Here is a 23,638-nt window from a genome sequence, read left to right on the forward strand (position 1 = left end):
TGGAGGATACAATAAATGCTGTTTTTACTTAAAGAACATTTAAGCAAAAGGAAAATCTGACAAAAAGAAAGGGAAAAAACCTTGTGCAGAGAATGGAAAGGAGGTGCACTGTTGCTCAGCCAGTAAGTAATTAGAACCTCTTCAGCTGACTGTTTTTCCGCAGAGTAATATTCAATAATCCCTACACAGCATGAAGAATTTGAATCAGATGGGAAAGCTCTCATTATAATCACTATTGTCAGGATGTTCTGCAAAAACAAGTTCCCTCTCCCCAGAGAGGGAACCAGATACTGTTCCTGTAAATGCTACTAGACATTATATTTTTTCTGTAAGTCACAAGAATCTCCATGTGAAAAGGCAGTCGTTGCAGCACAGCTCTCAGAGGGACTGTTAATCAATAACTGCTTATTTTCCAATAACCACTCTCAGAAGGCAGCAGCTTTAAAACTTAAAAACAAGCTTTCCTCAAGTGAAGAGCATGCCTCAGTTCTTATAAATATATTGTTATGCCATCTGGAGAAAAAATTTTCATGAGGATATGTAGTGAGAGGACAAGGGGGAATTGACTTCAAACTGAAGCAGGGTAGGTTTAGATGCTAGAAAGGAATCACTGTGAGGGTGGGGAGGCACTACAACAGGTTGCCCATGGAAGCTGTAGATCCCATCCCTGGAAGAGCTTAAGACCAGATGGGATGGGCCTCTGAGCAACCTGGTCTAATGGAAGGTGTCCCTGCCCACAGCAGGGGGGGTCAGAACTATATGAGCTTTAAAGTTCCTTCCAACCCAAACCATTCTGTGATTCTCTTGACTGTGTAATTCTTGCTCACTCCCAGCCTCCTAGCTTGGTGTACTTCCACTATCTCAGTCCACCAAAGCGAGGTCAGGTTGGATATTCTGCGAAGAGAATTTGCTAAGAATAAGGATGGCAAAAGTCCTTCAAAAGTAAGCCAATGCCTCCCCTTCTCCTCAGACACACATTACAACAGGTTTTACAACCACAGAGAAAAATTCAAAATCTTACTCTTCTAAAGGGTATTGGATTCTGTTTACTTCAGAACAGAAGTTACTTACAGAACATCCCATTTATAAGCATGTGGTAACTCTACCAATCCACTATGTTTTAAGAACTATCTTAGCTTACTTTAAGCATAGAACATGTTACCAACACCTAAAATGCAGAAGAGAACCTTCTCATGAAGTTGCTCCCTACCTTGTTTCCTTCTAAAGCTATGTTAGCTTATATAATTTCAAGAGCAGAGGTCTGCTTATGTGACTCACTGGATGAAGTGTGTTAAATCACTCCTTGGAGCCATGAAAGGGGCACACAAAAGTGAATGGAAGAGGGAGCATGACCTCTCTCCCTAACACAGACTCCCTTCCTTCTGAAAGCTCCCAGGAACTCATCAGGTCATGTTTACAAACCCATATTGCTGTTTCCCCTGCTTAAAAAATAAAACAAAACCAACCACACTCCCCACATCTCCCCCACAAAAAAAGCCAGGAACACAGGAGAGGCCAATGACATCTTAAAAGTACCCCTGCCCAAGAACTATACTGAAAACTGGCTGGCAGACTTTGACATCAGCAAACCTTTGGCCATTGATGTAGAGAAAAAAACAAACAAACAAACAAACACCACCAAAACCAACCAAACAAACAAATCTCAGTTTAACCATCTGGGACTGGATTTTAGGGATAAGAACTTGCTACTGGCAATTATCTAGATATTTTTGAAAACAAATCCTAGGACAAGTTTAAGAAAAGTCTACAATCCAAGTCTGGAGTATAAAGAAAGACTAAACAGCAGCACTTTCTCAAAGAGTAAGCTAAACCTTCATGGAGATTAGTGAAGAGTTCCCTTAAAGGAAACTGCTAGTGGCAGCAAAACACTCTGAACTGTTTACAGTCAGGCAAGAGCAGGGCCTGTTTGCAGAGCTAAAAACAAGCAGAAATCACCTCGGCAAACCTTGGGGCCAGGGGTCTTTTTAGAACTGCAACACAATTATCATGGAGATGTTGTCTTCACTTCTCAGGAAAGGAAGATCAAACTATCATACTATCACCTTAAATATTTCAATCCTGGAACATTGCTCATCATACAGATATCACAAACGTGAAATCTGAAAGGAATTGTAAAAACAAGTCTAACCAAACCAGGAGGCATCCACAAGCATTTCTGTGCTGTGTGTGAGCACCCCAGCCTGCACAGTACTGCTTTGCCTTGCATCAGTTACTGACTACAAAGATTTAAGGTGAACATACTGAAGTGAAAAGCCAGGCTGTGCCGCAGGCAGCCTCCAGTGACACTGAGCATGTGAGGTATGGTTTACAGCAGCATAACTCTACCTAACTCACAGGGATGGTGAGGGTTGTAGAAACTCCCTGGACACAAACTATGACAATTGTGTTTCCTAAAAACTGACAATAACCTGGTAGAGAAAAATACTAGCACAGAAATAGATTAATACATTACAGCATAATTCAGAAAAAAAAAAAAAAAAACCCAAAACAAATTGGCAGTGTAAGAACATATCAAAACAGTGATAACCCAGGCACAACAAGCACAAACTACTTGGTCTGCAGCCTGGTTTTATTGCCAATACCTCACTCAGCAGCTGGTTGTTGCTGTCCTTTTCTGGTGTACAGAAGGCAACTCCCATCTGCTTTTTTCCTTACCTCTTATTTTGCAGTTCCGACTGCAACTAAACACATCACTACCATAGTTAGGTGACTAGTAAGGTTGTTTGTGTATAGAAAAACCCAACAAAAACAAAACCTCCTTTTTCTTCCATTGCTGAGAGAATGAGTCAGGTAAACATGTTTTCATTTTTCTAGTGAAAGGAAATGCACACCAAAAGTGAAAGTGGCATTATCTAGAATTTGTATGGACCGCATGTCCAAGATGGGATGTACATTCCTCAATGAAAGCACTGCTATCATTAAGAAGAAATGACAGGCTAGAAGGCTCATCAGTTTGGTTCCCACCACACTGCCACTCCTGCACTATAAACTAGTGCAAACTCCACTGACATGACATCTCTGTCTTTAGAAACAGCTCAGATGTGTTAGGTGGGATTAGTGGTGTCTTAGCACACAAGCCAAAATTCAGTACAGTAATTTTCACCAGCATTTAGCCAGCATGCAGGCGATGAGGCAATTGACTTTGAATAAAGGGAAAAAACCCAAAGCCAGAACTGGCTGTGTGAAAGAACAACTTCTTATGTCAAGGGCGGGTAACTGGATAAACCTGCATTTCCAAAACAGCTTTCAAAAAAGCTTCCTGAAGCAGAATTGAGAAACAAGATAGCTTTGTACACTAAGGTACAACAGTATGAATCAAGTTCTGTCAGCACTTCTATAATAGGCCTTGCCTGTGCAAGAGCTTAAAATGAAGCTGAAAAAGATCAGGAATTCAGGTATTAAAAAAACCCCACCCAAGCCTCTTCAGCACATTTAACAAAATATTCTAGAGTATCATGAGATTTTAGGCCAAGGATCTTTCACTGGACTTTCAGCTGGTCAGACTGTCTGCCTAGGACATCAGCACTACAATCGTATTACCATCAATCAAATCAGAACTCAGGCATCTTACAGAAAAGTGAGTTTTGAAAGTGAGTTCTTCAATCCTTTTCCTTATTGCCTCCCAGGAGAAAGATGATAAAAATTTTAATTTTTTCTGTGTCATTGACTATCCTCAGATCTTTCAGGGAGCATCCCTTTTCTTGATTAGGAAAGAGCACATTTTTAGCACAGCATACCTTGTAAGGGGAGGTGGATATGGCACTGTGCTGCAGCAAAGCTCTTCTGAAGACAAAATTCACCCACTGGAGTACTTCCTGTAAAGGTGTGCTGTGGCACCAGCCTCATTCCATAGTCCTTCAATGCTAAACAAAAGCCAGTGGCAGAGCACAGAAGAGATCTGTGAGCAGTTGTGCTTGGTGTGCCAGATTGTAGAACAAGAGCTGGTCCTATGTCAGCTTCAGATATAAGAAGACGACTCAGAAGAATGCTGACAGTGAAAATAAATCAATCAATCAACCTCTGTGTGAAGACCAGGCCAATTAGTAGGCATTACTGGAGGCTCAGACTGCAGTGATGTGAAACAAAAGAAATAAAGACTCACGAGCAAGTGGCCAGCAACCAAACTACAAACTCTAAGTACACTGAGTCCCTTCTGGGAGCCCCAGTACCTTAACCACTTCTCCTGTCTTCTTGAGGGTTTTGGATAACTCTTAGAACAGGAGGCAGAGAGTCTGTTTGCCTAGGAATTAAGTTGATTGTGGATCAGGCCTCTAACATGCACTGTTGAAGACCACTTGCTGTGATTAGAGACCAGTTGCAAAACCACAAATGTGACCTTTTTATCAGGAAACTCCTGCTTTCCCTGAAGCCATCTCTACAGACACTAGTACCAGAAAAGGAGGAGTGCTTCATGTAACTGAATTTTCATTCCTGTGTGATAGGCATCAACTGGAAGACCTCTGTAATTTGGAATCTCTGCTACTTGCCACATTTTACAGCTCAGCAACGCTTGATTTGTTCCAACTCTTAATTCCAAACCCAGTTTCTCCTTGTTGACAGCTGCACAGATTAACTGCATAAAAACGTGCAGAAATATAGCTAATCCATGAGAAAAACTGTATTTCCTCCAGAGAGCTGAAGCGCAAAATTAGGCTTCCACAGATCTGAAACAACTGGATGAAAATCTATTTTTCCAGAATAAAAGGGAACAAAAATTTCAATAGACAAAAAATGGCAATCTGGTACCACCATCCCATTGAAGCTACAGAAGGTATTCATCTACTTCAAAACAACTCAGAGCTGCCTAGCAGAAAAACACAGAGTACAGCTACAGGTCTGTGCCAGTACTGACAAAGCAGTTCAGTTTTCCACTGGTATAGCTTGCTCCAAACCCCTTGTCTCCTTCACTACAACAGGGACACAACTCTGCTTTCTGGAGAAACCTGCCTCCAGGTTAAGCTGCAGTGACCTGCCTTCTGGAACTCTGTTTACTCTAGCCATTATCAGCAAGTTAATCATTTAAAGGAGAAAGTGAAGCTAGCATGCAAGTGGTTCTCCTCAAACTGCCAGCATAAAAAGAAAATTTATACCATCAGCATGTTACCCCTAGTCATTCCTCCCTTGAACTTGACTAAGCAGTTAAGGCTACGTCTATACACTAAGATGGGGCTTGGAACAATTCAGTTATGGGTTTCATGGTTAGACCCAGAAATCAATATGAGTTTTATGCAGAATTTAGTAAATGTGATTCCACTCTGCTGAAAAAATAATTTACTTCAAGCAGCAAGTTTTCAAAATCCAAGTTTTAGAATATTCCCTGATTTTATTTCTGATATTTCATCTGCATTTTTATTTGTTTATTCAACATTGGCTCTTAGTATCTCTTACATTCATTATACAAATCTGACCCATAGACCTCAATGTCCACTCAAACCATGCTTAAACTCAATGCATCTAAAACTCATGAGTTTCAAGCAGTGCTTGCAAAAACAGTGCACTGTAAGATGCACCTTCAGTGACTGAAGACAGTTCATTAAAACAGACGAAATTGCATCAATCATTGTGGCATTTTTTCTGGAATATTACTGTTGCGGTCTGAGGTAGGGTAGATTAGATTAAATAATACTACAGCATGTCTCAGCAAACAAACAAAAAATCCCACATCCACAAACCACTTCTGAAGAGACCTCTGATAATACCACGAGACTCTTGAGATGCTGTCATTCAGAACTCTTAATTCTCAAATAACAGAAAAAACAAGGTCTCTTATCATAAAGCACAGATTGAATTTAAAGAAGACAGAAAAAATTAAAAAGGCACAAAAATTATTCTGTAGGTAGATAAGAAAGCAAAGAACGCACACATGTGAGCTTGTGTAGGAAGAAAAATTATGTACTCCCACTGAATCAGCTGATCCTGGTAATACATCGAGCTCCATCACCACTCATGGCCACAAGCAATGCTCTAGGCCAGTGCTCATTAATTTCTCTGGAGTTCAACATGACAAGCAAAAGCTTTTCCCTTAAAAATAAATTCAGACTGATAAGTACCTGGGTACAAAACCAGCTCAGAAGGAGTGAACAGATACAGCAGTTTCTGAGCAAGCTTGCAAACAGCAGCAAGAGCACCAAGACTCTTGACAGAACCACAATCACAAAAACATCAGGTGACAGAAGTGCAACATGTTTCTTTTGAAAACATGAGCTTAGCTATTGCCTCAATTTTTCACTGCAAAATAAAAACATGGTACTTCCTACGTGTGTGTCATGCAGTACAATAGAACACAGGAATCCATTTCTTCTTACTGTCAACTCATTCCAAAGTTGTGTTACTGCATGAAGTCCCCAAAATAGTATTATTGGCATATTTTCAGGGAATAAAGAATGCAACAAGACCTCAGGGAATTTCAGGATTCTTGGACAGATCTATCACTTTCCAGGTTTCTCTTTTTCCCCATAAGAAATGGCCATGAACCTGCATTCCCTTTACACTTATTTTGCACACAGAATCATATACCAAATTCCAGGTTTTTAAAGTCATGACTTTTATAGAGGTAATAGTGAAGAGGGAAAAGCTCCAGTGCTTGCTGTCAATCTTTCATGAGTGGTGTTTCTGATACAAAAGCTTCCTTGAGAATTATCTCAAATAAATTGAACAGCAATCTTTTTGCAACAAGCATCCTGTCCTGCAAGTACAGTAGTCAAATGTTGCATCCTACTCTCACCAGGACAGTTCTGCTAACACCGTGTTATCATTTAGTCCTTGGCTGAAATAACCCCATTTACTTAACAAAAGCTATCTTGCAGAATTCAGTCTTTCCTTAAAAGGGATTATCCTAGTTCACATGCCAAGTTCAACTGAATGCACCTTAACAAATAACTTAAAACTTTCAAAACTATCAGCATCGTACTTTTTTTTACTTTTGCCGTCAATGCACTCAATGTCAAGTATGCTCCCTGAGCACATGAATAGACCACAGGCTGTTCCCCCCCAAAGAGTAGTCACCAAAAGAACTGAACAAAATCCTCCAGAATCAGCAGCAGAAGCCTCTTCTCATGGGGCTGAGCTAGAAGTGTAAGATGATTCTCACCCAGCACAGATAAGCACTGCCAGTAATCCCAGCACACACTTTGGCGAGCTGTGTTACAACACAAGCCAAGTCCTCAGACATTAGACTTTCACTCTGAAAGCCAGAGGGACTGAACACATCAGATTTGCCCTACTGGTAGACACATCCCTTGCTATTCCTCAAACTTCCAGCATAGTCTCTTTACTGCTTACAAATTTCTTCATGTTAGGATCTCTTTGTCATGGTTAAAATTAGGATGCTTCCTGCTACCTGGCATCTACAGCTATGAATGGGGACTCCCTACAAACAGAGGCAGCAGTTTCCTGAAAAAAACACAAGTTCCTTTTGCACACCCAACAGCTACACTGCAAACAATCAATGTAGGGCTTTTTAAAGAATGTACCTCCCAGACACTTTGAGAGGCATTTTAAAAGACCTCATTGCCATCTACAACTGCCTTGTGAGGGGAAGAGGAGGGGCAGACACTGATTTCTATGCTGACCAGTTCTAGGACCTGAGGGAATGGCCTGAAGTTGTGTCAGGGGAGGCTTAGGTTAGAATCAGAAAAAGGTTTTTCACCCAGATGGTGGCTGGGCACTGGAACAGGCTCCCCAGGGAAGCGGTCACAGAACCAATCCTGACGGAGTTGGAGAAATGTTTGGAAAATACTCTTGGGTACATGGTGTGATTCCCAGGGATGGTCCTGTGATGGGCCAGGAGTTGGACCCCGTGATCCTTGTGGATCCCTTCCAACTCACCTTTTTCTGTGATTCTGTAAACAAATGTTCAGAGGAATCACAGATACTTTTGGACCCCTCTTCTTCTGGCCTTGGTTAGCAGAAAGAAGGGAAGTGCACAGACATCAGCAGAACTCACTGGAAGGTGCAGGACACCAGACCACACTGTCTGGGTTTTCAGCCCTGCCCCTTTACACAACCACCATCAAAATGAGAATTGGTTCCTTTCCTTCCTTCCATCCACTCTTTCCACTCACTTTGCCTCAAACTCAGATGGGCAAGATAGGGCTACATATTGTCAGAAAAACCTCCAGAACTTGATTTTGGTAAGCCAGTTCATCAGCCTTTAACAATTGCTCACTGTTTTGCCCCAAACAAACCGGAGGTCAGCCTCCTGACCAGCATCAAGAGGCCCACTGAGAGCCACCATCCCAGGCAGTTTTGCTGGTTTAAAGTGTGGTGAAAGCCAGAGACTCTGCTGTCATTCTGGATCCTGCCTGAGGCACAGACTCTGCAGCGTGGGATAAAATTACACTTCCACACCCCATGCAATACCTGTTTTGGAAGTATACAGTTTCAGTTTCCAGGACTATCAGTTTAATGCCCTTGAAGATGCCAAGTTCCCTTTTCTTTCAGGCATTTTAAGTTTGCTTTGGGTATAGACACAGTAAAAGACAACCACTGAACTTAGACAATCTGAGTCTAAAAAGAAATATGTGTTTCACTAACACACGCAGAACATGGTAACTAAGCACCCAAACAGTCACGATATAAGAAATCTCCTCCATGTCTCTGGAAGAACAAATCTTTCATCCGAAATGAGCAGTATGCACAACATTACCAGCCACAGAACAGTTGCAAAATCTGCTGGTGATCACTAACATCACTGTCATTCACCAAAGGACTGAAAGAAGCCTTTCTCTTGTTTTCAAGATGACAAAGAATCAGTGCTACTGTTCAGAAAGCTAAGGCAGGTATGTCTAGCTTTGTATTAGCACTACTCACTCAGCAGATTAGAGGTGTTTTGATAAGTTTTAAATAAAGAGGATGGTGAAGGATTCCATTGCTAAATTGAGACTTTTCATTAATTTGTCACCAATGTCGTAATTATTTCAGTTATTAAGTATTCAAATCCATAACCCAGAAACATGACCATTGCTTTTCCAGCCTTGTCAAGCGATAGTTTTGGAAACACATTATCAACAGTTAAGAAGGTCCTTCTCCTAAGAGGAAGGAGAGGAAGCATCACTTTAAAATTTCATAAAATTGAGTAAGGCTTTAAGTCTACATCCAAGGAGCACAAAATTAACAGAGCACATGCTTGTGCCTGAATTCAAGGAATGGCTGAAGCTGAAATTCAGACACACAGGATGGATACCTAATTAAACACTAATCTACTCAAAGTCATATATTTGTGATTTATGTACAGAACCACATACACACACACTCTTCAGTCACAGAAACAATATCTGTTTAACTACACAAGCTTTAAGGAAACATTGAGGCTGTTAGGTGTGTGGTTTTCTTCCTGTTTTGCCTGGTTTCTTTGTGAATATAGCTGCAGAACTACAGGAAAGCTGGTAACTAAACAAAAACCAATGCAAGTGCAGAATAAGCTTCTGTAAACCCATAGAAATTGTATTTGAAGAGTGCACTATGTAGCAAAATTCCTTTATAACAGGAAAGGAGAATAAATACTGTAAATAAAGGTAAAAAAGGATATTCAATTTTTATTTGCACTCTTCTACTACACAACAGGATCTCAAGACCCTGAAATAGTGGGTGCCATACAGATATATAAGAAATATGCAGGCCTTGTCCCAAAGCCAAGAGGAGGAAAGGAAGTTAAAATATTTGTTGAAAAAGCAGTAAATACAGTTCACATCAAAGCAAAGGAAACATCAGGAGCACATGGCTATAAAGGTCACTCCATACTTTTAATATCTCCAATATTGTCATCATTTGTTTTCACTGGAGAAACAAACTCATTTTGCCTACCAGACTCCTCCAATTACAAAGCAGACAGCCAGACAAGCAAAGGAATGGCCAGTACTAAAATCAATTTACAGAAAACCTCACAAAGGCCAGCCACTTTAAGATCCACATAAATATTTGTTTCCAAGATGATAAAACAACTCTCATAAAAAGTCTAATCAAGCCTTAGTAGTCTGAGAAGACCTGAACTATGAAAATATTGATTATTTTAAATCTTGTGATGATATAGAAATACTCTTAATGGAGAAAGAAACTTCTTTGGAGTATCAGATCCATTAAAGGCCTCTTGGGTTTTAAACTGCTGTACAAAGACAGGTTTAGCATGATAACAGAAACTGCAGATGAAGGCAACATTTAGCCCATCTCCCACAAAGATGACCCTGACTTAGAATGTGCTAGAGAGAAAAAAAAAAAAAACATTAATAAACATCTCAGTAGCTGCAGGTGCTTGCTGAGCAAAAACAACAGGTTAAAACTAAGAAAGGCAAACCCTGTAAAGAAGCAAGAGAAAGCAGACACTTAAGAGTCAAAAAAGCCCCATGTGGGTCCATCACCCAGTCAGAGCTGCACTGGAGTGACCCTTCTTGGTACCAGGTGAGAAGAACAGCACCCTGAGTACATGCATTCTCCATTACCAGGCATTCCAGCCTAACCCACCTAATGACTGATAACATTCAAATGTACAGACATAGGTATTTACCCACAGGTATCACTGTGCAAATGGTGTTCTAGAGACACTTTGAGCTATTTTAAATATTTAGTAAAATGAAAACCAAATTAATATCCTTCGAGAATATTTTGTACCATTTCCTATATTATTTCTCACCAGGAGCAGTCAACATAAGCTGACAAATTTTTTATCTTCTTAAAACCACGAGAACTTGTTTGCGTGTTATCTGTTCTACTGTTCACATGCTTACATTTCACAGCAACAAGAGAAAATAAAGGAATAATCAAAAATCAAATCTCGGTTAATACAAGAAAGACAAAGGATAAGCACATATGTGTAGCTCCTGCAAGTAGAAAAGAGTAGCAAAGTCAACAAACTGTTGGGAAATTAGCAGTGCCATTGAACAAAACCAGGCAAATTATTGATTTTTAGCTTTATGACTGTTGACTCTGGAAGTCATCCAGTGCATGATAAAGGAAAGTAATATGCTTCTTAAAACATTGAGAACTCAATAACCTCACGCTAGAGTTTGGATCTCCATTTTATATGGGCAGTTTCAAATACACAGAAGAGCAGGTAACTGCATTCACAAGACCCTAACATGACAGGCATATTAACAATGACTAGCAATATATATTTTATCATGAAACTCTAACCAGTTAAGTTTTTTACAATTCTGAGGAAAGAAAAGTACAAGCTGCAAACTCAAAAAACCCCACAAACAAGACCTCAGTTCTGATTCTGTTTGTAAAAGCTACCAAGCTAGCTATCTCTTTCCTTTAGAAAAATAAAATAATCAGTTAGCTGTAAATTATTCAGATCTAATAAATACACATACTATAAATTTGCTATTTAAATGCTTTCTAGGCTCTCCTGTTACATGGTAGAATGGTAATAACTGAAATTTAAAACAGTGTCTTGAGGCTCCAAACTAACATTTGTTTTGTAAACAAAAACTGGTGCAATCCACCCCTTCCCTCCACCCCCCCCAAAAGGAGTGCACATACACATAGAACCACTCGAAGAAAAAAAAAAAAAAAAACAAACAAATGCAGTCACAATTGTAAGTAGTAGAATCCCTGCCAGACTAAGAGAGTTTAAATACTAGGATCCATGTAGGAAATAGGAATTAAATGAAACAAGGCAGACAGTGGCTACACAGGCTTGACAGACCTGCTATAAATCAATGGCCATCAGCATCCCTCTGCCATCACTGCTTACCTACACTAAGGACCATAAATATTTTTTCTTTAACAATTTGTTGAGTTTGTGTTTTCTGTCCATTTTGTTTTGTTGTCACACAAAAAGTCAGCATATTAGAACAATGTGTGGTTTTTTTATACTCTGCCAAAGGCACACTGCCCCTCCTGCACATGAGTGGAAGTATAGACAGTTTCACATTGTCTTTGGCAAAGCTGTCTTCTGTAACAGGCAGGCATTGCATTCTGTACTCTCCAAGCCTACCCTTGTTTTTAACAGTTATTTACCCAGACTGTAAAAAGAAGTCAAAGTAAACACACAGAAGATCACTCATATATTTCAGATGCAGGACCTTTATCCCTACCAAAAGAAATGTGATTAAAAACTAAAATGTATTTATTTCTTCATAGTCGAAGCAGCCGATTGCATAACAAGCCAAGGGATTTAAACACACCTATCATGCACAGCACATCTGTGAGTGCCAAACTGCACCAGTCACTTACAGACTCTCTGTAGCACACAGAGGAGCTAATAAAATACTGCTGTGCCTGCTGGGCAGCACATCCCACAGGCAGCCCCGATTGCACTGCAGAACAGCAACGTACCTTTCAGTCTTGTGGAATTCCCATTTTTTTGCTGCTCATCCTCTTCATTAATGGTGAATAAACCTGGGGGATTTGGCCTGGCACTTTTCTTCAGTCTCTCTTGTCGGAGGGCAGTAGTTGAACCAGGCATGCTGCTGTTGCCTCTTGCTTATTAAAAAAAAAGTAAGAAACTCCAGCCCCCGATTAGCCACTAGCTGCAAGGCTGTCTGCTCATCTGAGCACTTGTAACAGATCCCCTATGGATAAGCAGTATGCAAACAGCTGACAAATACCAACATCTAGTCGGCAGGAAAGGCTTGCAGTCGTTCCCCTCCTTGAAGAAAAGCCCCAATCAAAGGCACATTGGTTTGGATGCTGCTCTTTGCTGTCTTAACCTGTTCAATCAGATCCCAGCCCACAGCTCCAGGTTCCTTGCAGCAGCACCTTCTTCCAGCTCCAGCACACTAAAATATTCAGCACGCAGTACAAGAGGAGAAAATATGATACGCCGCTGTTAACAGTTGCCCTGACAACACGGACACATCCTAATCAAAGGAGGGTCTATGAGTGCTGTCTCCTCAGCTGCAGCGAGCCGGCCTTGGGAACGCTGTCTCCTGCACGCTTGTGGAGAGCTGGAAGCTCCACGGCAGCAGGGGCTGCTCCTTCCTCCTCTCCAGGCAGCGGGAGAATGGAGCTGCGGTTGCACAAGCAGATGAGCACAGAGTGAAAAGAAGCCTGGAAGGCGCCAGGCATGAACCTGCTTTTTGCTCAGCTGTTCTGCTTATTCATGCTTAAAAATTTCAGCCTAACCTAAAACAATGAGTCCTCTTCTGTATTTGCATGTGCTGTGTGTCGTGGGTGCCACCGCCCCCCCACCCCCTTAATCACCTTCCTATGCAGTACATACCTTTTGCATTAGGAACGCATACACCCTCAATTACAGGCAGGTGTTGGAACATTCTTTTCCACACGTGAAAACGCAAAAATGAGAATTTCTAGCTTGTGTGTAAATCATGGGGCAACAAAATTCTGAAAATTCTGTACCATGCCATTAGTTTTTACAGCACCAATCATTAACATACACTTCGCAAAATGAGCGAAGTCCAAACAGCCCAGGTAGTTTTACTTAATTGATTTCCCTCATATGCTGGCATTCTGGATTTTCTTAAGCCATTTACAACACAATGCTTGCTCACAAGTTTTGCAATCTGAATGTTTAATCCTTCACAGCTGCAAATGCCACTATGCAACATGCCGGATATTTCACCTGAGAGACACCTTTAACTTCATCCGCTTCCACCTCAATTCAGTGTGTGCTCACTATTTCAAAATGCTACTGAAGAAAAACTGACAGCTAGAATAGCTCTATAATTTTAAAAGGACATTATTTTTCCTCACTTCAGGGTTGTTTTGTTTTGGTTTTTGTTTGTTTGTTTTTTTAAGGGAATCTTGATGTAACCTGATCAGCCACCACAAGATGGCACAGACATTAGCTGACAAGTCTGTAGATTGCTCATTGAAAACTGCAAGTTACACAGATGTATGTGATCGCCTCAACTACACAGGTAACAAAACCAAAGAAGTGTCAGAATTTATGACATGAACTATGCTGACTGACACAGTGGCCTGGGATGCTCTTTACAGAGGATTCCTGGATCATGCTCAGCTGGCAGGATAGCTCTGTCCTTGCACATCTCAGGCTTATGAGCCAGGATCATAGCGGATCGAGAAGAACACAGCACCACCTGAAGGCTCAGCTGCACCATTCTTCCCCCTCCAGCACAGCCACAAAACACCCAACCAAAACAGAAGCATTTTGCAGGACCAAGCCCAGAGCCCACCTCTAGCATGTATTTCCTCCTGGCTACATCCTGCCTCTTGACTACACCTTGGACTCTGGGCGTACACGGAAGCTGCACATGATGACATTTGTCTGCAGTTAGAGACACTTTGTACTACAGGGCGTGGACAAAAGAGTAAGGAAAGAAGCTCCAAGACAAGCTGCTCTTTGCCTCAGCAATTTGCCTTCTGGCGTTTATACAGGCACCACTACTTGGCTCCATAAAGAGAAGCAGCTTCATTCCTCAAATCCCATCCACCTAACGCCTCCCACAAACACTACATAACAGAACACACGTCATCACAGAAAGCAGACAGTGGTTAGTACCATCACAATTTTTCACACGTGCCAAGACTTGCCAACAGAAAAAAGTAATAGAAAACAATATTTATATGGCAGCTTCATTAAATATTGCTTCACCCTGTTTCACTGCTTTAAGTCACTAAGGATTTCTATCTTTTAAAAAGTATGTTTAAACGCCTTTGATTACAAAGTCCTTAAACAGGCGTTTCAAAACATCTAAGAGGTATATAGCACACAAAAATACACCTGACTGGAGCAGCTTCCCACCTCACAGGTATGTTTACTGTTTCAGCATGTCCCTTTCCCTAATATTGAAGGAGTTATGCAGAACAGCTACAGGACTGAGAATTACTTCCGTGGTCCTTGCAGGACCCATAAGAGTGACTTGCCCTCCATACAAAATGTAGTAATAACCAAGTTTGATGCTTCAGGGGCTGGTGCAGATGGATTTGAGCAATAACACACAGGCAACTGAGGTGTTGGTACATTTTTTTTCCTGTTGACTTACTAATGCAGAGGTGACAGAGGAAAAGTACCAACAGCACATTCAGCTTACACAGCAAGATTTTATTTCAAGGTCCCTGAGGTTAAAAACTATGCCAGTTCACAACAAGTTTCCAAATGCCTAATAAAATGCAACCTACTACATATAAGAAACACCTATTATAATAAAAACCTCCCCTAACTTGGGCACTTGGGACTTTTTTTTTTCTGAAAAACATTCCTAAAAATACTGTTAAACATACATTAAAGGTACCAGCACTGCATAAGAGATTGTACTGACAACTCCCCCTTCCTCAATCCACTGGTTTAAGGAAGAAAAAGAAGTTCCTGAGGTATTCCTAGCAGGAAAGCTTTGCTTATTTCAGTCTGGTCTCATCTACGTGGGAGCTTCTATATGAAAACTGGGATGAAAGCAACATTCCCCTGAGGGAACAAAGGGGGTGGATAATTTTAGGAACAAGGCTGTTAAACACTTAAACAAAAAAGACAAAAAACAATTTTCTTAAATAATCCCTATTGATATTTTTTCCCCCTCTAACCATTAGTCATCCATGTTTTTGTCATTAAAACAATCACAGCTGAGCTCTCTAACTGATGCAGTAAAACAAGAGAGAGAGAGAGAGAAAGAGAAACTGTGTATCTGTAGAGCACTGGGTCATTTATGGGTTTTCCTTTTTACAACACTTGCAAGCTGATTATCAGTCAAACCACGACACTTAAACACACCCACTTTCACCCACTGGATTCTATAGGTATAATTACCTGCACAAAATATCATCTGATGAGCAGCAGTCTTTAACAGCTGTTTAACAAGGACTATTAGGACACTTATATCATTATATGGGAAATGTAAATATTTATGACAACACGCTGAGAGATGTTTCTGCTTTACCATCAGATATTAAGATTTGATATATTTACCTATGAAATGAAAAGGAAGTTGAAGCCAGTCACCATGGCTGAAGTCTAGATTTGCTATCTTCTTTCATTAACAGGTTTTTTTCATTCCCTGTAAACTATTCAAACTGTCCATGAAGCTCATGACTGTGACTGTGACACATAACTTTACATTCCACAGCCACTACCTTGTGAAAGCTTCCCCTCAACTTGCAAGTATTTTGTATCAAGAAATAGATCAAGTAAATATATTATTTTAGCATACATTCCTTTACAGATTGCCACTATTTCATTGTTATTTCTGATTTTCTTACAACTGAAGAGGTTCAGGGCAAGGTAGGTATATCTCTTATATTTTTATGACGAGAAAGGATATAGAATTTTGCTTTCATATGCATGTTTTCCCTGTGTGAAACAACAGGGTTCCATTGGGAACTAGGTTCCAAATGTTTCTTTCTTGCGGGAAAAAAAAAAGATCAGGAAAGTTCATGAAAATCTCCCATCCTGTTCTGCAAAAACATTACAACAAAAAAATTTAGCATATCTAATCATCAAAATACACAAATAATATTTTGCATAGATTTTCATATTTTCAATATTAATCATCTCTGTCAAAAGCTTTTTCTAAGAACTCGTTTAAAAATACATATTATAGGTAGTGCTAGATCATACAAAATCTCAAATTTGAAGGGATCCATAAAGATCATCAACTCCCCATGCCTCACAGGACAATGCTGGAATATACATCCACTAACTAAACTCCAAACTCAATCTATTCCTACTTTTCTTCAGAAATCATATGTCTGTTTACTTTCTACTTCACTAGGTTTTAAATCAGGAAGTCATGCCTACAAGATGGAGAAAGAAGGGACTTTTTTTTGGTTTTTTTCCTACTCATATGGGAAAACAGCTATTTATCCAGCTTTAAAGGACTGGAAACCTCTTTTTCTATGGCATTTAAATCTAGGACAAAACAAACAAGCCTTAAAAAGATAGGTGGGATTTGTCCCCACACCTCGTTTTTGATTTTTTTACAGTTAACTTGGAAATAGCCAAAATAGCCACTGTATCAGAAAAAACACTTTCTTCCATTAAGTCAACCACTGTCTCAAACACCTAATTTTTTCCACTGCTGCTCTCTATTTTCTCTTCCTTCTACCTCTCATTTTCCAAAAATGACACATAATAACCTTGTCTTTATGGAGGTTTCTAAGTTTCTCTTCAAAGATATCTCTAAGGCCTCACTTTTATATACAAGATAATAAAGGACCAGCCAATTATTTTTACTGCAGTAACATAACATTTAATTTTACTGAATTATTTTTAAACAACTTCAGTATATAAACATCTGATACAATAACTGATTTCTTCTTTTCCCCTTCTTGGAAGGAAAATAATGCCTCTTGAATTAATCAGTAAGAATATAAAATGCTAGAGAATGAGAAGGGAAGCCTTCTTCCCAGTTGGCTGCTCTGCTGACATGCACGGTGCCACACGCTGGACCAAGGGCTGTTAAGAGCTCCTCAGGAGTTTCTAGGCAGAAGGTAAGTGTTAACTGTTCCCCCTTCTGTCAAAGAAGTTTAAACCTGTGTGCATTTCCATGCACAGGAAAAATTTAGGAGAAGGCTGGAAGCCCTACCCTGTTTCAGTCAAACTCATTCATCAGCACAAAAAGGCACACGAACATGAGGAGCTCATCAAGAACTTAATCAAGAGTCTCATCGTTCACAAACACTTTCCACCCATACACACCAATAAAACAATCAAATACAAGACTTACATTAACAAGTCTGTCACATATTTAAATTAAATTGATTTGCATAGTATGACTTATTATAAGCATTGCACAAGGCACCATGATGAATCAAAAACATATTTGATCATTCTTAGTCAACACTATTTATATATAACAGAATGATGCTGGATCAGTCCCTATAGTAGAACATATTATGTAACTTCAACCAAAGGTCAGTTAAATAATGAAAGACAGCAAGGAATTGGGAGTTCACAGGACAGTAGCAAACAGGAATTTGGTAGAAGACAGACGTTATGAATTCTAATTACCCTACAACTAATAAATAGCCAGGGCAATGTTGTCACTGCTTCTCTTCTTTTTTTATAATACCTGGGTTTAATACATGTCAAGAGAACCAAGCATTTGTATAGCACTCAAAATTAAGAGCACTTTTGTACATACTAGGTTTTAAGTAGAAATTAATACTTCAAAGACAAGGCTCCAAGCTTTTTTTCACAGAAACAGGGACACGAAAGAAAAGGAACTATGCCAAGACCAAATTAAAATTTTTTCCATTGTTGTATTACCAGCATCTGATGGATGGAACCCTGTGAACTGTATTAATTACCAGTGTTAATTACCAGCGCTTTCCTGACATCTTCATTCCCAACATGTTTCGAAGAGGATGACCAAGATGTCTGGACTTTTGGATAAGGGAGAATAGAGTTTCATATTTGGAGACATCAGTACTTTATTTCTCCCCATACTAGTCTCACAGAGACTCTCCTTCTGCAGCACAAACCATTCCATCGCCTCTCTGAAGAATCTCATTGTCAACAAGAGTCAGGGTTTCTAACTCTGTTTATATGAACAGCAAGGCAGCCTAGTCCTGCATGTCATCTTAGCAGACACCTTACAGTTGTTTCCCCTGAACTCTGACAGATCTCCTAGAATACATATTTTCAAGCTTTGTCCCTAAAGCCTACTTGTTTTCATGAAAGCAACTATGGCACAACTCCAGAACCAACACTAAAGGAGAGCTGCAAAATTAAACTTGAACCAGCTTCACAAATACACCATTCTTCATGCATGTGTAAGGTAAAAAAGGAATATAATATACACAGAGCCTTTTCCGCCATAGTTCCTGGCAAACCACTGCATTTCTCCAAGAGAAGTCCTATAGAGGGGATCCCCTCCCTGAAGGAAGGGCAGGTACACAAAGTTACCACAACAGCAGCAGCACACTGTGGCTTGTATTGTGGATGTACTTACTGTCTTTTCTGCTTGAAGAAATATGTGTATGTTGTTGCAAGATGATACAGTATTTACATAATTGAGGCAATTATTTCTCTGATCATTTAATTACCTTTAACACCACAAATAATTTTCAGCTCTAAAGTATTAAATTTGTTTATCTGGGATAATAGTAAATCATGCAAATAAAATATTAGCCATTTCAGAGTACTGTAAATTTACAACTTTCTGCAGTTTGAAACAGCACATACACAAGTTCATCTCTTTTCCAAATTAAGCCTAAGGAAAACAGCAATGCATATTACTTTAACTAAATTAGTAAAACTTCTCTTTCTGTAGTGGAAGTACCACATAAGCCAGCTGTTTGACCATCACTTAACAGGCCTGATTGTTCTTAAACTCATTATTGTTTTTTAGGGGCAGTGTTTGGCTTTGGGGCTTTTGTGCATGCATGTGTGTAGAGTTACTATGGTTTTGAACTTTTTGGGGGGGATTTTTTTTGGACAGGGTTGGATTTTTGTTGTTGAGTTTGTGTTTCTTGTTGTTTGTTTCACACACACACACCTCATTCTCTTTTTTTTGTTCTTTTACACTAGTAATGCTGGGAGTAGGTGGGTGGAGAAAGACAGCCTGACTCCCATTACACAATAAGCATGGAAAAAGGCTCATTCAAGCTTTTCCATAGTGTGTAGTCTTTGCACAGACATTACTTGACCAACAAGAGTACTTGAACAGCTTTCTGAAGTTGAGGATTTTAACCTAAATTTAATTTAGTTGTATAATTTTCATTCTACAAAGTACTGATAAATCTGAGTCTCTGTGCATTCAGTACTGCCTCAAAAATCGTTAATGTGGGACCAAAGATATAATCACAGCCTCTGAAACGCGATTTCATAGCTTGAATAGCTTTTCATCGGAGGGGAGGTGGCAATAGAAGAACTGCAGATCCACGATTTATGTATTAAAAGACAGAAAGGATTCGCAATGTGCTAACGTTTAGATAATCACGGATGGAAATCAGAGCACGCCCACCGCACACAAGCATCAACACCTGCAGCGTTTGTGAGCGCACACCCTCGCGGTAGTCCCCGTCTCCCCACACCTGGAAACAGCTCCCACTATCGCTGTTTACGGTTCGGGGAGCACAAGGAGCCCTGGCCGGGGCAGAGGTGACCCTCGGGCGGTACCGCAGCCTGTGCTGGAGCACCGCGACCTCTCCCGGTGCCGGTGGCTGGGCACGGGCGTGGTCCATCCCCTCCTCCGGCCACAGTGACCAGCGGCGCCCTGCACCTGGCAGCTCCCCTTGGGAAGGACGTGAATCGCCTGAGCCGGCCAGAGAGACAAAATCTGCGTGTCACAACATCGTCGTGTAAATCCTCCCCAGCAAAACACGTTGGAATGGCTGGGAAAGAGCCATGGAAATCAGAGCACGCCTTCAGCTCCCAGACACTGTATGCTTTCTGCACTTTTCTGTTTTCCCTAATCATTTACCTATCTGTTAGGAAAAGAATAAACACAGTAAAATGAAATTTGGTTTATTCTCAGATGGAGAAAATACCAGGATAAGCCACAGAAGCCACCATTCACTGACATGATTTAAAGGGCAGATTTGTTTTGCTGTAAAAAGCAGAGTAATACTAAGCTCACTTAGAAGAAAGAACTAACTACAACAGTACACAAAACCACAGCATTAAAGCTTCTTTGCAACGTTACAAACACATAGTTCTCTCTGTTATTCCAGAGCTTAAGCAAATCGTTACATGTGCACAGAGCTGGCCAAGGCAGCCCAGAGCACGCATGGGGAACTCTCACAGGCAGAGACATGCCTATGTTTATGGATGGGCAGCCATAAAATGAGGTGCCTCAGAAGCTTCTCCATGTGGCATTCCCCACAAGAGGGCTCCTCTCATCTCAGGAATCACTGAAGAGCTCGTTAGCACTGTTAGATGCTTGAGTAGCTATGACTGAAAACTTATAACTGGTGTAACTTAGTATATCCCCTGAGCACTGTACTCACTTTGCCATCTATAAATTTATGAATGGCAGAATAAAAAAACCCTTCACCCTGATAATTAAGCCATTTACCCAAAGAAAGCTAGTTAAGTGCAGCAGACCACCTGCCAATAAAGGGATCCACTTGCAACATTCCCCTGCAAAACCCTTGTGGTGATGTTGAAGGTCGCCCCAGGATCTGCCCTGAAATTCCATGCGTGTAACCACAGGAGGCAAGGAAAGAAACAAACCAGCCACGCACCACAACACACAGACAGAGCTTTGTTTTTTCAACAGAGGCAATAGTTTGACCGGTAGCTAATTTCACCACACACAAATGGGATGTTGACCTTCCTGAGGAGCCGGATCCAGACACAGGTGTTCCGCCTGCGGAGCAGACTGCAGCCAAAGCATCTGCATGGCCCTCCCTGGGCACACACATCTGCTCACTCATGGATGGACCAAAGAGTCACGGAGCAGATCCCTGATGTGCTTTGAGGTTGTTCCTGTTTGTGAACGCCTGCAAAGCGGTCCCTGTGATAACTCAGAGACCTAAAAGGATCTCAACAGACAACAAAATTCACAGAAAAGCTTCACAGTTAAGCATCACAGAAGTTTAACTCTGACATTTCACTCACAAAGAAGTTTCAAATGAACTTTGACAGCACAAAGTAATTTAAATTCAAAATACTCAAGATCTTATGCAAGCAGATCCTTCAGTCTACAGATGTCCCAATGAGTAAAAGTTCAACACAGCAGCTTGAAATGAAACTATAAAGCAAACACAGAATAATTCTCGGCACATAAGTAATTTTAAAACAGAACATATGCAAAATACATGTCATCTATTGACTCATATCTAGTTTTGGTTGGTAATTATAAAAAGACTGATAATCCAATTTAAAAAATAACATCACATCAGCAATGTAGGGTAGAGAACTGGAAAAGAATTTGTTAGAAATGGCTTAAAAAAAACCAGTCAGTTCTTCCTGTTGAAAGTGAAGTCAATGTGGTTGCAAACTCTGAAACACATAAGAACACAGATGCACATTCTTTCTGAAGGTGAACTTTAGAGTGATACCTGGGAGCGACTTGTAAGGATTTCTGAGCTATGCTCTATACTTCTAATGAAGACAGCACTTGGATGGTTCTGCCCACAGTCTTTGCTTGTGATTGCATGTCTGCATTACATAAAGTATGTATTAAAAATATTATACTGAGAAAACACAATCAGCCAACAGCCATATGGCCTATTCATATGCTGTTTTGATATAAAAACTCATTCTCTGATTTAGAGATAAACTTGAACTTACGTTAGAGAAGGACTAGCAAAGGGTGAGTGGAATGGGACTGGGGAGGAAGACAAAAAAAGGAAAAAAGGAGAGGACTAGAAGTTGGACTCAGACTTCACAGTCCAGCAAGCAGCAAAAGCAAACCGCATCCGCGCCTACAACAGCGATACAGCGGTCGATCCGCTTGCGTAAGCCAAAAATCTCCTCCCTGCACCCTCCTCGCCCTTAGGGCCAAAATAAAAGCGAGTTAAAACAGTCTCGCAACGTACATCCCTCCTTAGAGGAGACGCAAGGACATCTCCCCTCTTTCCCTGTAGGAAACAAGGGCTTGCAGCAGCCCGTCGCTCGCACGCATTTGAGGAGCAGCCAAACCCCGCAGCGGGCCTCGCTCGGCAGGCACCGGGGCGCTGCCACCAGGTACCTTGACCCTGCCGAGCCGTCCCTCCGCCCTCGCCGGGGCTCACCCTGTCCCGGTTAGCAGCGTCTTGCGGCTATCCACCCCCCCTTACTGGGGGAGCTCGGCGCTACCTCAAGCCCCGGTCAAAGCCCGCAGCCCGGCGGCCGCCCCCTCCAGACCCCTTCCTCGCCGGGCGGCTCCGCACCCCGCGTTAGCCCCGCCGCCGTGCGGGCGCTCCGCAGCACTGCGAGCCCTCGGAGCGGAGGCTTCCAGAACGACCAGGGGCGACCCGGAGCGACGGCGCGGCGCCGCCGATGCCCCTGCGCGGGGTCGGGAGGGGTCTCGCTGCTACCGCGGGCACGGTTCGGAGGCGCCGGCCCCTCCAGCGCGGCTCTGCCCGCCGCCCGGGCCGACCGCCCCGCTGTCCCCGGCCGGGCCGCGGCGGTGCCCGGGGAAAGGCAGCGAAGTCCCCGCACGGCCGGGCGGCCGCGGAGCGCCCCCGCACCTGTTGCGGGCGAGGCCGCCGCCGGGCCCTGCCGTTCTCCCGCTCCGCCCGGCGCCCGCAGCCGCCCGGGAGCGCAGGGTCCCCGCAGCCGCGAGCCGATCCGTGCCGCCCTCCCGCCGCCCCGATCGGTCGCAGCCCCCGCTCACCTGCGGGCCGCCGGCGCGGGCCGGTCCTGCCCGCGGCCTCCGCCATGTCGCCTCCCGCTCGCCGAGCGCGGCTGCTCCGCCCCGCGGCTCCGCGGCCCGGGGCAGGTGAGCGCCACGTCCCCCGCCCCCGCCCGCGGCTCTGCCCGGCAGCAGGTGAGGGCGGGACCGGCGCCCGCGGCCCGGGAGCAGCTGCTTCTGACGGGCTGGAGGCGTTTATGCGGCGGTGGCGGCGGTGGTGGTGCGGGGGCGGCTGCCCGCGCTCCCGGCCCCCGCGGCGGCCCGGGCTGCCGAGGTGCCGCTGTTCACACAGGTGTGATTAGTTTTTTCTTCAGAGCAGCTCCCGCCGCATTGGCACAGCTCGTTCGGTACCGGCGCCGAGAGAAAAAACAGGTTTGGGGATGCTCGCCATCTCGACAGTAGGTGGGAGGAGTGGCGGCCGCCTCACAAGCCCAGGCGATGCGCCGCATCGTGTGGGAAAGAGCTGCACTGCTGTAGAC

At 42.3% G+C, this 23,638-nt stretch overlaps 1 protein-coding gene across 6 annotated transcripts in view; it reads right to left on the reverse strand.

Annotated features, from left to right (window-relative positions):
* The window catches only part of MAP7 (microtubule associated protein 7), a 110,290-nt gene extending 87,076 nt beyond the window's left edge, over window positions 1–23,214 (reverse strand). For 4 of the 6 annotated variants that reach the window (XM_050973209.1, XM_030236094.2, XM_050973208.1 and 1 more), the window contains exon 1: window positions 12,298–12,971. In XM_050973209.1, coding sequence (XP_050829166.1) covers window positions 12,298–12,427 — 130 coding nt within the window. In that variant the 5' untranslated portion in view covers window positions 12,428–12,971. Of the gene's footprint in view, window positions 1–12,297; window positions 12,972–23,141 lie in introns of those variants that run through there. The other 2 variants (XM_050973210.1, XM_050973211.1) reach the window with 2 other exon arrangements.
* Window positions 23,215–23,638: the final 424 nt, after the last annotated feature.

This window comes from Serinus canaria, chromosome 3 (genome assembly GCF_022539315.1).
Source record: "Serinus canaria isolate serCan28SL12 chromosome 3, serCan2020, whole genome shotgun sequence".
In the NCBI taxonomy this organism is placed as follows: domain Eukaryota; kingdom Metazoa; phylum Chordata; class Aves; order Passeriformes; family Fringillidae; genus Serinus; species Serinus canaria.